We start from the raw sequence: 15,161 nt of genomic DNA on the forward strand, positions 1-15,161 counted from the left end.
TATTCTATACAAATTTCTAAGTTATGTTAAGATAAAAATCAATTAATAATTTTAATTATAAAGACACAAGAGAAACATTTTTACAGGAATAAAAATCTTGAAAAAATTCACAGTCATATCACAGTCGAGTGATTTTACGTATTTTCGGTCTCCCAGAACTGTCTAAACTGGTGGAACTGTCATCATGTGCAGACGTAGAATTTGGTTTATCATCTTCATCATCATCGCTTTCCGCTTGGAGTCTTTTGAGTGACATAGATGACATCGAAGATGGTTTCGGCATTCTAAAATTAGAAAAATTAGGTACTTATGTTGAGTCTGTCGAAAAAAATCCAAATTCTAAGACATACCTCTGTTTAGCGTAAATGGCGTCCAAGCCTTTGACCCTGCCTCCCGGACTTTTCTTCGCCGGAGTTAGTGATAGGGACAGAATTTTTCCCTTTACCGGACTATTGACCGATTCCGGTTGATCTTTGGAACGAATCCGAAGCACCTTCATTAACGACGATCGCCGGTCTTTGACACGGAGCAGCTGTCGAACGTTGAGACCCTCTTCCTCGGGGACCACCAGCGGAAAGCCATCCGAAAACTTACTCTCATCGAACCTTGGCGTCGCAACGAGGCCTTGGTAGAAATTTGGATGATTGAGGCATTCGTTCATGTTTTTTTATTACAAAATTACAGCAAGATTTGACTTTTTCGCCAGTTCGGCTAAGGGTTTGAAACGTTTTAAAAATATTGCGACACCTGGCAGTATACGGTAGTTATTGTTGCTCTACATCATTTGCTGTACCTGTGTAATCTATCGCCTTGTTCCTAAAAACTGACAGACCGGCAACCCTGTCTTCAACAGGCGAACTGCCGACGTTACCTTTTGTCTCCAAACTTTCAAACGATTAGACGTGAAAATATAAGTTCTTTTTAATACGTTGTAATCGGTCGTTTTTAATTGTATTTCGGTCGAAATTCCTTTGCCACAGCTTTCATAACACCATTAGGTTATGGGCCCAGCTATTGGTGGCATCGGAAAGTTGTTTTAATCCGCGAAAAATCGATTTTTTCGGGAAATAAGTTCGGCGTCATCCTTGTGAAAATTTGTTGCGCCATCGGAAAACAAAATGGCGGACCGTATTTCGATCGAGAAACTAGGGGATCATAACTGGCCTCTATGGAAGTTTAAAATCGATCTAGTGCTGAAAGAAAAAGGATTGACCGCCGTGATAATCGGAGACAGACCGAAGGAGCCATCCGCCGAATGGATTTCGCGCGACGGGCTGGCACAATCGATTATCGGATTGTCGTTGGAAGATTCGCAACTTCCACACATAATGGGGAAGACATCATCGAAGGCCATGTGGGATGCATTGCACCAATACCACGAAAGAAAATCGATGACCGGAAAAGTGTTTTTGATTCGTGAACTCATCTCACTTCGGATGTCAGATGGTGAAAATTTGACCGATCATTTGGCTCACATTGCGTTACTGAGCAGTCGTCTCACTGCCGTCGGTGAGAATTTGAGTGAACATTGGCTAGTGTCGATCATCCTTTCCAGTCTCCCAGACTCGTATAACTCGCTCATAATGTCGTTGGAATCGCGCCCAGAAGAAGAGTTGTCGTTAGACTTTGTGAAGGGGCGACTTCTGGATGAGTGGAGGCGTCGAGGTGAAAGTGTCGGGGAAAATAAGAGGCATTCGCAGAAGGCACTGCAGATTGAATCGAAGCCCAAGTTTAAGGGTACGAACACAGTGAGCGCGAAGCGAACTGCGAAGCGAAATATTCATTCACCGGATGAATTTCGCAAGTTCGTTTTTGAAGGCCGGCCACAGTGCACGCGAATTGCGAAGCGGTTCAACACTGAAAAAAACCTTCTGTGTCTTGCAAAAACTATTCACACGTGAAAAAATCTTTGCAAATTTATTTGCAGAATCAAAACTGTGAGCGGGGATTACGCGCGCGCGCAAAAAAAAACAGTCCGCGTTAATTCCGCAAAACCAAGATGGCGGCTTCAGCCTAACATCAAAATGCTTTAAATGACTGAAAATCGTATAAAACACCCATAATGAGGGTATTAGGTGAAAGGAATCAATTTGTAGAAGTCGAATTTTGCAGTCTGACGCTATGAAACGCCATCTCAACTTTAAAATATTTCAAATGACAGAAAGTTGCATGAAAAAAAAATCTACCAAAACTATGACAAAAATATAACAAAATTATGAAAAGAAATTTTACAATATTATGACAAAATAAATTACGAAACGCTGACAAAACTTTGAGAAAAATATGGCAAAGGTGATAAAAATATTACAAAAAGATTAGAAAAATATATCAAAACTTTGATAAATGTGACATTAAAATGGTAAAGCCATGATCAAAATATTAAAAAAATCTGACAAAAATTAATAAAAATTAACTAAACTAAATAACAAAAAATAACAATAATAACAAAACACGAAATAAAAATTTTGACAAATATTTGACAGCATTATGGAAAATATGACAAATGAAATATAAATATGACAAATATAATAACTAATCAAAATTTACAAATATGACAATATTTTGCTATAAAATAACATAAATCTGCAATTTGTCGTATTTTTTTCATGGTTCTGTCAGATTTTTGTTCATTTGATTGTAAGTTTTTTTTATAGTTTTTTTTTTGTTCGATTATAGTAGTTATTCATATTTTTGCCACAGTTTTGTTATATTTTTGTCAATATTACTTTATTTTTATAACACTTGTCATATTTTTGTTTATTTCTTTCAGTGCTTTTTTCAGGGTTGCTACCGATTTTTCGTTTCGAAATTCCAAAGTTTTTCCCGGTTTTCCCCCGGTTTTTTCCCGGTTAAAAATGATGATTTTCTCGGTATTTATTATATTTGTTTTTATATAATATAAAATCAACATAAAGCCCTAAAATGTCTAACAATGTTTATTAAAACTTGTTAACCGGTATGAATTCATGACAAATACTCCAACGTCTTTCAACACATTGTCTTTTCGTATCAAATTGACAGGTTTTTATAAATGTTCAGACGAATCCAACGAAATTGGAATACTTATCGTTTTGCTCTACAATTTGAACAATCAATGTAGAATTAATACATTAAAATATGTAGAAAATACATCGAAATATAATATTAAATCATCTTGTCAACTTGAATGGGAATTTGTCTTACAAAACTTAAAATTATCAGATTGCAGGGAAATGTTTAGTTATTTTCTTCTGCAGTTATACTTTTTTTTAATAAAAATCCAAAGACAGGTTATAGAAAAAAATAATTTTCTTCATACAAAAAAATGAATAAATTCAGAAGTGCCCTAGTCATTTGAACTTAAGATTCGTAAAAATATTTAAAATTATGAATAAGACAGGGCTGAATATAGCTCAGATTTCGAGAGGATTTTTACATTAAAATATATATTCCAGCTCGGGAAACTTTAAGCAAAATTTTAACGTTGGAAGAATAAAAAAATCAAATTATTTGCGATATACATAGGCTTCGCTCATCAGGCCAATTTAAACGAAAAACAGAGCATCAAAAACCACAACATTGAAAAAAAAATATATTTCTTTCGTCAGAAAAATGTAACTCTGCTTAAAAATCTAACGCTACTAAAATATTTGGTTTCTGCATGAATAATAATTAAATGAAACGTGTTCATCGAATACTGAACCATTTGACGCCAAAACGAAAACTGGTTGTCGTAAACTAAAAATCGTTAAAAATGTTGGGGGACCGCGAAAAAATCTACGCCAAGAAACACCGAAATTCGACACTCATATATCTATCAGAAACCACTGGACCAATCATTAAGTATCATTAAGTTACAAACGTTTTGTGTATAGTTTTGTTTAAGTGTTTAGTTATTAAATTTAGAACATTTGAAATATGCTTGTTAGTGTAGCACACTTGCTGAGAGAGAAAAAAATATATCTCGAATTTGGTCCGCAATGAGTTAGGAAAACTATTTAAACTATGTTTGTTACTAATGAACGAAAATAAGTGTAACCTCATGTAAATGAAGATCGAGATTGCCGAAAACTGCTCTTAAATTTAGAAATCAATTTAAAAATAATTTTGAAACTCTGTGAAAAAATTCCTAACATGACAATTTTCCCGTTGATGTGCCGAAATTCCCGGTTTTTTCCCGGTTTCCCGGTGATGAGATGAAATTCCAAAGTTTTTCCCGGTTTTCCCGGTTTTCCCGGTTCGCTAGCAACCCTGTTTTTTGCAGTTTTCTTAAAATTTTTGTTAAATTTTTGTCAATTATTTTTCATCTTAAGATTCTTTTAGATCCCTTTTACTAATTTCTTATATTGTGGATGGTTCATGCGATTTTCAGTTATTTACTGCATTTTGAATTTAGCGGAAACCACCATCTTTTATTTCAAGATGGCGTCGGACAGCCAAACTCGACTTCTACTTATTGAGCACTTGCATCCAATACCCTTATTGTGGGAGTTTCATGTGCATTTCAGTCACTGCCAGCATTTTAAAGTTGAGAGGAAGAGGCCATATTGGATTTCAAGATGGCGTCGGACAACGAATTCCAACTTCTATCCGTTCAATCTCTTCACCCTATACACCTATACCGAACGTTTATTACCAGTTAGAATTAGTTTCAATTAAAAAAGACTGAAACCGCGTTTGTTAAAAAATCCGCGTTAAAAAACCGTGCATTTTTCATAACCAACACAGAAACGGCAATGAAAATTAAATAAATAAACTTTATAAAAAGATTTTTTAACAAATAATCATTTGCGCTGAAAAATATTCGAAAGAATATTTTCAGTGTATGTCCGGATGAACAGAATGAATGCACGCGATCGAGCCGGGTCTTCGCACGAAAATTCGCTTGCACTGTGGCCGGTCGATGCTTTTTCAACGTGTTTCAATGAGAAGCGGTTTTTCGCGCGAATTGGAAATTCGCTTCGCACTTCGCTTCGCGCTCACTGTGAATTCGACCTAAGGGTACGAACACAGTGAGCGCGAAGCGAACTGCGAAGCGAAATATTCATTCACCGGATGAATTTCGCAAGTTCGCTTTTGAAGGCCGGCCACAGTGCACGCGAATTGCAAAGCGGTTCAACACTGAAAAAAACCTTCGGTGTTGCAAAAATTAATCACATGTGAAAAAATCTTTGCAAATTAACAAAACTGTGAGCGAGGGATACGCACCGCGCAAAAAAAAAACCAATCCGCGTTTATTCCGAAAAACTCAATCAATTAGTAACAGTCGAATTTTTCTGACGCTATGAAACGCCATCTTAAAATCCAATACGGCGGCTTCCGTTCAACTTTAAAATAATTTTAATGACTGAAAATCGCAAAAAAAATCTTCTAAAACTATGACATAAATATAACAAAATTTTGAAAAAAAAAATACAATATAATAATAACAAATATTACGAAACGCTGACAAAACTTTAATAAAAATATGGCAATGGTGATAAAAATATTACAAAAATATTAGAAAAATATACCAATTCTATGATAAATTTGACATTGAAATGGCAAAGCCATGACCAAATTTAAAAAAAAAAACTGACAAAAATTAATAAAAGTTGACTGAATAATAACAACAAATTAGTAATAATGCCAAAACTCGAAATTAAAAACTTTGACAAATATTTGACAACATTATGGAAAATATGAAAAATGAAATAAAAATATGACAAATATAATAACTAATCAAAAATTACAAATACAGACCCCGTTCGTTTTTGGCAACACGCCCGAAAATTTTATGTTGCCAAAATCGAACGGTTTTTTTTGACACTTTTTCATTTTTGATTTTTAATTCAAATTAGTCAAAATTTATGTAAAACCTTATATTAGCATACAATTTTTCAATTTGACTCAATTATATTAGTTATGAGCATTAAACATGGAAAAAATCATGTTTTTACTGTTTAAAACTATCATAATTAAGCCGAATGAAAAAATTTCATGCTAATATTACGTTTTACATTAATTTTTATTTGTTTAAAATGAAAATAAAAAATAAAAAAAAGACAAAAAAACGTCTTTTTTGGATGTTGCCAAAAACGAACGGTTTTTGCTCGGATGTTGCCAAAATCAAGCGGGGTCTGTATGACAAAATTTTGAAATAAAATAACATAAATCTGGCAATACTATGACCAAAATCTTACAAATGTGATAAAAATATATGCAACAAAAGTATGAAAAAATATTACAAAACTATGATAAAACAAAACTATGACAATTGACAAAGGTTGTCATAGTACTGTAAGATTTTTGTCATTTTATTTTAATTTTTGTTATAATTTTGTCATGTTTTCGTTTGTCATATTTTTGTCATAGTTCTGTCAGATTTTTTGTTCATTTGATTGTAAGTTTTTTTTTATAGTTTTGTCTTTTTTCGTTCGATTATATTCGTTTTACCACCTTCTCTTCATACTGAAAGTCTTTTCCAGTACAAATGCATTCGATGATTACTCTTGTATTTGAACTCACGGACATTGGCTTAGGAGGGAACTAACATGCCAACTGAGTTACACATATCACAAGCCCATAGAGTTTTATAGATTGTGTCATTTTTTCGTCGTATTTGCGATATATTTTTTACATATTCATCATTAATAAATTATTATTATTATTATTATATGTTTGGATTTGTCTTTTTTTTTTTAATTTTGTGATTTTTATGTCGTATTTGTCATCATTTTGTCATTTTTCTTACATATATTTGAAAGTATTTTGTCATATTTTTATCTCATTTTTCATAATTTTGTTAGATTATTGTCATTATTTTTGACAATTTTTTGTCATATTTTTTTCAAAACTTTATCATATTCTAGCCATTTTGCCTTATTTTTTGTCAGATTTTTGTGATTTTATTGTAAATTTGTTGTTATTATTTTGTCATTTTTGTAAATTTATTGTCAAATATTGGTCCTTATATTAGTTCTGTCAGGTCATTTCATTATCAAATTTTGATTATAATTTTATCATAAATTTTTTTTTTCTCATTTGTCATAGTTTTGCCATTTCTGTGATTTTTTTCTCATATTTTTGTCTAATTTTGTAATATTTGTCATATTTTTTGGCTTAATTATTTAACCACATTTGGCGTGTTTTATCCAAAGTTTTGTCATTTGTCACTATTTTTTTTGTCATATTTTTTAATTTTAGTAATAGTTATTCATATTTTCCCACAGTTTTGTATTATTTTTGTCAATATTACTTTAGTTTTATAACACTTGTTATATTTTTGTTTATTCTTTTCAGTGCTTTTTTGCAGTTCTCTCAAAATTTTTGTTAAATTTTTGTCAGTAATTTTTCATCTACTTTTTTATCCCTTTTACTGATTTCTTATATTGTGGATGGACCTTACGATTTTCAGTTATTTATTGCATTTTGAATTAAGCGGAAACCGCCATCTTGTATTTCAAAATGGCGTCGGACAGCCAAATTCGACTTCTATTGAGTACTTTCATCCAATACCCATATTGTGGGAGTTTCATGTGCTTTTCAGTCACTTCCAGCATTTTAAAGTTGAGTGAAAGGGGCCATATTGGATTTCAAGATGGCGTCGGATAACAAATTCCAACTTCTATCCGTTCAGCCCCTTCACCCTATACACATATTGTGGGGCTTTCATGCCACCGGTCGTTTATTGCCAGTTATAATTTGTTTCAATAGAAAAAGACTGAAACCGCGTTTGTTTCGAAAATCCGTGCTAAAAAACCGTGCATTTTTCATTACCAAAACAGAAACGGCAATGATAATTAAATAAATAAACTTTTGAAAAAATTTTTTTTGATAAATCATTTTACGATAAAAAATATCCGAGAGAATATTTTCAGTGTATGTCCGGATGAACAGGATGAATTCGCGCGATCCAGCCACACTAAACCAAATCAGGCAATAAAATTTAAAGGGTCCAACCAATGAATTTTATTACTCAGTAACTGATAGAGGCTAAAGATAATTTCAGTATAAATTATAGGAAAATCCAATGAATTCCAAAAATTTGCTATACCAAGTAAAACATACAAAAAATTCCTTTAAATTTCGTCAGTTTGATAAAAATCACATTTGGCGGCATTAAGTTCATCCATTCAGAGTTCTTGAGTTCCGTTTTAAAGCTTGTTGGTTGTTCGATTGTTAAGGAATTTGTTTTCTAACTGATTGGCAAAATTTAAATTGGTCAATTTCAAAACGCGTCGACTCGTGATAAATGATAATGTGTATCCTTCTTTAGATAAATCTTTATGGGCCTGAGGGGAATTTTATTGTACGACACAGCAGGTAATCCATGTTTCTAAGAATATTTTTTTTCGGAATTAGAATGCGGTTTGTTTTTCAGATTACACCAACTTGTCGAAACAACAGCTACTAGACGGAGTCATCAAAATAATATTATGCTACAGGAATGCGAATATTGTCAGCGGCTAACACCTCAACCAAACTGGATTCAAATACTAAAGTTGAACCACCGGATGAATTGTCGGTATACATATGTCGGTCCTCCAGCAAGCAGTAGTGTTAAAATTTTCATTACAATGTAACTTTCGCTTTGTTTTTGTTTTTCGATAGTTACGATAGAATAAATTTATTAAACATCAACATGAACTTGAAATAATTATTAAACATGAAAAATAAAAGCAAAAGATATTTGAATAAAATTAGCATATTTAATCACGCTGATAAAATAATTCATTTCATTAAAATATACAATATATTTCATCAATTTCGCTAGCTTTAAAATTCATTGGAATTCCTATCAATTCAATCATTCGTCTGTTGATAAAAAGTATTGGATTTTCTAGTAGTGCAAAAATACTAAAATTCCCAATAAAGCTTATAGCCCGATTTTGTTCAGTGCAGGTGTTCGCACGAAAATTCGCTTGCACTGTGGCCGGTCGATGTTTTTTTCAACGTGTTTCAATGAGAAGCGGTTTTTCGCGCGAATTGGAAATTCGCTTCGCACTTCGCACCGCGCTCACTGTGAATTCGACCTAAGGCTGATGTCATGCTGAAGCAACTAGCAACGCGACCTACAACGCAACGTTCACACGACTAACCAGCTCTCATTTGATCTCCATGGAAATCGCGCAGACCTGTCATACTGGTTGCTTTGAGTAGCGCGACCAATCTGATGCCAATGTGTTTAGTAGCGCGACTAGTAGGAAATCCAATAGGAACATTGTTTTTTCTCGATTTGAAGCAGTGATTCCGGGTTTTAAGCACAATAGTATGAAGATCTGTCCGAACTTGTGATAATAAACTAAAAACTATCTTAATCGGCGAGAAAATGTTCATGAATTCTTAGTTCCGGCAAAAAAACAAGGAATTTGGTCGGTTCAAATTTCGGCATTCTTGCAATCCGGGTCGTGATTTGATGAGTTTTTGATGGCTCCGGAAAGAAAGGAGACGATTCAAAGCATTATCAGATGTAGAGAAGTGATGATTTGTAGGGAATTTCAAAGTGACAGGTCGCGCCAGCATGACATACCAATGCAATGCAACGCAATCTTATTGGAACGTTGCGTTGCGTTGCTAGTTGTTTCAGCATGACATCAGCCTAAGTGTCATTATTGTGGCGCTATGGGACACTATAAGCGCAACTGTCCAAAGTTGAAGACGGATCAACAGCGAAGATTTGGTGAAAATAAGCGATCCAAACCACCACACAGAGCCAACAAAGTGTACACTGAAGAAGATAAGCAAGTGTGTTTTGGTGTTCCTGCGGGAAAGTTGGACGGAAGATGGTATTTGGATTCGGGCTGTACTTCGCACATGACGGGTGACGTGTCGCAACTAGAATCGGTTGATCGTTCGCGAAAAGATACCGTTTATTTGGCTGACGGGAATAAAGTGCGTTCAGAAGGAGTTGGCCAAGTGCAAATGAGTGGTGTAAATGGGAACGGGGAACCAGTGAGCATAAAGCTGAAGAATGTTATGTTCGTACCGGATCTGAAAAGTAGCCTGCTGTCGGTCAGCAAAATTACCGACGAGGGGTTCGATGTGGTTTTCGGTAGTGATGGGTGCGATATAGTGAAAGAGGGAAAAGAAATCGCCACTGGTGCTCGTGTGGCTAACCTCTACTATCTGAAAACGGAAAGTGAAAAGTCGATGTTAGTGGGCCAACAACATCGGGCAGATTGCCAACACGTATGGCATCGTCGATTGGGGCACCGCCATCTCGAAGATATCCAGCGAATTGTTCGCGAAGAATTGGGAAGCGACTTGAACATTTCGGAGTGTGGTATTCAGTCTGTTTGTACCACCTGTTGTGAGGCCAAATTGTCGCGTGCATCGTTCCCAAAAGTGTCGAAATCGAAAACCAGTGCTGTGCTAGATTTGATCCACACCGACTTGTGTGGACCAATGGAGGCTACGACTCCCAGCGGAAAGCGTTACATGATGACGATGATAGATGACTATAGTGGTTATTGCGTCATATACCTGCTTAAATACAAATCGGAAGCAGAGGGTAAAGTTCGTGAGTTCATTAGTATGGCTCAAACGCAATTTGAGAAAACGCCGAAGATAATCCGTTGTGATGGTGGGGGCGAGTATTCTAGCAACTCGTTCAGGGCAATGCTGAAGAAGGAAGGCATTTTACTTCAGCAGACGGCGCCGTATAGTCCGGAACAAAACGGCAAGGCCGAACGGAAGAACAGAACCTTGATCGAGATGACCCGTTGTTTACTACAAGAAGCAGGAATGGTCAAACAGTATTGGGGTGAGGCTATAAACACCGCCAACTACTTGTTGAACCTGCTGCCCTGCCCAACCACTCTAAGAACTCCGTTCGAGTTCTGGTACGGGAAGAAACCGAGCTACAAGCACCTGAAGATATTCGGTTCGTTGGCGTATGTGCAAGTGCCGGAACAGAAAAGAAGAAAACTCGACTGTAAAAGTGTACCTCTGGTGTTTGTCGGATATGGACAGAAAGCCTATCGCTTTATCGATCCGAAAACGAATTTTGTGACTGTGAGCCGTAATGCAAAATTTCTCGAAGAACTTAGTGGTCGAGAGGACAATCGGCAGATAATTAAACAAAAGTGTGAATCCGAACAAAACCAGACGAGTGAAATAGTGATCAGTCGAAGTGAGAGCGGTGTTGCTGAGTTTGAAGAACCGCCAGAAGACTCTAAAGACGACGTCGTTCCTGAAGATGAAGAAGAGTTCGAGTCTGCTAACGAGCAAGAAGAGGATTTCGAAGGCTTCAACGAGGATGAGTACCTGCGACGTTCGGGACGGGCGAATAAAGGTCGACCGCCTGCCCGGCTTATCGAAGAAACCAACGCTGTCCGGATTCAGGAGGAGAATGAACCCGGAACGTACGGCCAAGCTGTGAATAGCGACCACAAGAAGGAGTGGCTCGAAGCAATGACCGAAGAGCTTGAGTCACATAGTAAGCTGAAGACGTGGGATCTTGTTAAACTTCCAAAAGGCAAGAAAGTGATCGGAAGTCGTTGGATATTCAAGATCAAGCGGAACGCGGAAGGCAAACCTGTCAAGTACAAGGCACGATTGGTAGCCCAAGGCTACAATCAGCGACCAGGAGTAGATTTTGAGGAAGCGTACGCTCCAGTAGCGACTCAAACAACGTTTCGCGCCTTGCTAGCTGTAGCCAGTCATCGTAAAATGGTACTGAAGCACATTGACGTTAAAACCGCCTACCTTAACGGTCAATTGTCGGAAGAGGTTTTCATGCGGCAACCTCCCGGGTATGCAGAACCTGGTAAGGAAGGATTAGTATGTAGACTGAACAAGAGCGTGTATGGCCTCCGGCAATCAGCCAGATGCTGGAACTTGCGCATGAATGACGTTCTGAAGCAGATGAGATTTACTCCAAGTTCAGCTGATCCTTGCCTATGCGTAGCTGATCGAAATGGTAAGAAAGCTTACATTATTCTATATGTTGATGATGTTGTTATTGGATGTGAAGATGAGGCCGAGATCGATCGTATCCATGAAGAGATCGGCAAGCAATTCGAAACCACAGGTTTAGGTGAACTAAAATACTTCCTGGGCCTGGAGGTAAGCCGTGTAGATGGTCGCTATGGGATATGTTTGAAGGGATACATCCAACGCGTATCCGAGCAGTTCGGATTGGGGGAGGCCAAGGCCGCGAGTACCCCAATGGTGGACGCTTACGCACGAGAGGATGCTGATAGTCCGAAATTGCCGAATAACATTGACTATCGCAGTCTTGTAGGATCGTTGCTCTATGTGTCTGTTAACGCTAGACCGGACATAGCAGCTGCGACCTCCGTACTTGCCAGAAAAGTCGCACAACCAACTGAAGCCGATTGGATCGCCGCTAAGCGAGTTGTTCGATACTTAGACTAAGCCCACCAACGGTTGCTAAACCTCGATTCGAGTACATTCAGCAACATATCTATCAATCCATCATCGCACCAACAGTCGCTAACTTGATTCGAGAAATAGCATTCGAGTAGTAGGTTGTTACTGGATGCGTTTATGTAGCAACCCGGTAGCAACACAACCGGTCATCGCTATGAGAAAATAAACAAACAAAAATACCAACCTGGATGGCTACAATGGGTGCGAAAATCAGTAAGTAGATAAAAAGGCAACCAATTAAACCATCTAAAATACCGACCGAAATAGGAACGCCCGGTGGGCTTGGTCTTACGTGGTACTATTGATTGGACGTTAAAATTTACCGGCGCAGATATGAAATTACGAGGATATACGGACGCGGATTGGTCTGGGGATCAACGAACCCGGAAATCTACGTCAGGATACGTTTTCACCTTGGGTGGAACTGCCATAGCCTGGAGAAGCAAGCAACAAAGTTCAGTCTCTCTCTCATCAATGGAGTCTGAGTATATCGCTCTCAGCGAGGCAGCACAAGAAGTTTTGTGGCTACAACGATTGCTAGCAGATCTTGACGCAGAACAGCAAGGCCCAACTGTGATGTACGAAGACAATCAGTCGTGCATCGCTTTCGTACGTTCCGAGAGAATTACCAAGCGTTCGAAACATATTGAGACGAAGCAGATATTCGTGAAGGATTTATGCGAGAAAGGTCGCATCCGCTTGGAATACCTGTGTACCGAAGAAATGATTGCTGATGCGCTGACAAAACCTTTGGGATCGGTCAAGAACCTGAAGTTTGCTGGATCGATGGGACTGGTACCGAAGGACATCGAAGCTGGAAAATTGGCGATGATTAAGGAGGAGTGTTGCTCTACATCATTTGCTGTACCTGTGTAATCTATCGCCTTGTTCCTAAAAACTGACAGACCGGCAACCCTGTCTTCAACAGGCGAACTGCCGACGTTACCTTTTGTCTCCAAACTTTCAAACGATTAGACGTGAAAATATAAGTTCTTTTTAATACGTTGTAATCGGTCGTTTTTAATTGTATTTCGGTCGAAATTCCTTTGCCACAGCTTTCATAACACCATTAGTTATAACTTTGGCAAATGTCTGGATTCAACAAGATGTGAACACTACTTAGAGCTGTACCTATAGGTTGTTGAAAACTTCAATTTGAATTTTTTTATTCAAATCAAATCTTACGTGAATTTTGGTAGGCCCTTAACAATACGAATTAAGTGCTCTAAATTCATTTTTTTCAATAGTTAATAATGACATTACAATAGAAAAATTAGAATTACCTATTACTTACTTCTTTTCAAAACAGCACCCTCCATTTTGTACTGATCAATTTCTATATCCTTTTTTATGAGCAAATCCTTCAGGGCACAATTTTGTTCGTGCAGCATAAGTAAAGTTCTCCAAGTTGGTATTAGTATGGATTCAGAAAGCTAGAATAAATGTATAAAAAAAACAATTTGATAAAATGTGCAAATTTGTTTAAATTTGATCGCTTGCGAACCTCTTGGCGACTGGCTGCCTGTAGCTCCAGCCCAAATGTAACTGGTATACCGGAGACATAGTATTTCAGTTTAAGTATCAACCGATTACCAGGACTGCCGTTTTCGCTATCCTGCAGGCTAAAGTCGTCTGCGCTTCGCGCGAGCAATGTTTCATTCACGATTTCCGGTGTATATTGGATGATGGAATTTGTTCTCTTTTTAAAATTGATAATGAATACATTATTGGTAGCATTGGCCAAAGGTAGATGTAGGCGGTAAAAAAATATGTTGAATATGAGTTGAAGTTTCCTGAGAATTTTAGTTTGATATTCTACAGTGAGGGGCAAAATAAATTGTCCAAATTATTTTTTTTTCAATTTCTTTCATTTTTCTGGTTAAAATTCAACGAAAACGCATCGTAATCATTTTTAAAATATTGTTTATTATGTTCTTTTCAATTTTTGTTAATGTTGCGCTGTTAAAAAAAAAAAAGTTTTTCTGATAGAAAAAAAAAACAGTTAATATTCCAAAAAAAAACAGGGGCAAAATAAAGTGTCCAGATCGGTACAGCTTCAAATTGATTCAAACTGAAGGCAAACAAGAACTATTTAATAATGGGTATGGCCTCCTTCGGCCTTCAACACCTCCTACAAGTGCTTCGGTATACTTTCAACAAGGTTGTGCAAGTGTTGTGGGTCGAGTTCCTCCCACGCATGCTCCATGGCTTCAAAATAAGTATTTTTAATTTGTCACACCAGTCTTATCAATCAGAGCATCGAGGATGGCCCACAGATTTTCGATGGGGTTCAGATCAGGACTTTGTGGGGCCATTCAAGGGCTTTTATGCGGCAGGAACGGGAAAATGACTTCATCAGATTGGCCGTATGCTTCGGATCGTTATTCTGCTGTAAAACGAAGCGCTCTTCGAGGCCCGTCTTGATGAGGGGTACCTCGAGGTTTTCCCGCAGGATATTGGAATATGACTCAGCTGTCATGATTCCGTCAATTTTTACCAAATTGCCCACCCCACCCCGAGAAAAGCACCCCCACACCATCACGTTACCTCCTCCGTGCTTGACTGTTCTTTGGATATGGCGACCTTGGAGCTCCTCACCCGACTTGCGCCACATATGATCCCGCTTCTTCCGGTTGAATAGCTCGAATTTGGATTCGTCGGCCACAACAATGTTTTCCAGTACTCGAGCCGTTTATCAGCGTGTTCCTTGACGAACTCGAGCCGCTTAGCCTTATTCACCTGGCTGATGAAAGGCCTTCTCACTGCGATCTTTCTATGGTACTCCTTTGCATGGATGCGGCGACGGA

General features: G+C 37.5%; 1 protein-coding gene across 1 annotated transcript; it reads right to left on the reverse strand.

Moving 5' to 3' along the window:
- Nucleotides 1-118: 118 nt before the first annotated feature.
- LOC129738729 (uncharacterized) lies at nt 119-14,096 on the reverse strand. The gene is made up of 4 exons (XM_055729976.1): nt 13,859-14,096; nt 13,649-13,787; nt 351-624; nt 119-284 (listed from the first exon to the last, which is right to left on the reverse strand). Exons 2-4 carry the CDS (start codon nt 13,743-13,745, stop codon nt 119-121), a joined length of 537 nt encoding a protein of 178 aa, XP_055585951.1. The 5' UTR covers nt 13,746-13,787; nt 13,859-14,096.
- Between the last annotated feature and the right edge of the window lie 1,065 nt (nt 14,097-15,161).

This window comes from Uranotaenia lowii, chromosome 1, assembly GCF_029784155.1.
Source record: "Uranotaenia lowii strain MFRU-FL chromosome 1, ASM2978415v1, whole genome shotgun sequence".
Taxonomy (NCBI): Eukaryota; Metazoa; Arthropoda; class Insecta; order Diptera; family Culicidae; genus Uranotaenia; species Uranotaenia lowii.

Excerpts from the sequence above, each read along its gene's own strand:
- LOC129738729 (XM_055729976.1), bottom strand. The coding sequence starts at position 13,745 with ATGCTGCACGAACAAAATTGTGCCCTGAAGGATTTGCTCATAAAAAAG. Across the intron at positions 625-13,648 it reads GGGTGCTGTTTTGAAAAGAA|GCCTCGTTGCGACGCCAAGG; the intron begins GTAAGTAATAGG and ends ATTTCTACCAAG. Across the intron at positions 285-350 it reads GCCATTTACGCTAAACAGAG|AATGCCGAAACCATCTTCGA; the intron begins GTATGTCTTAGA and ends TTCTAATTTTAG.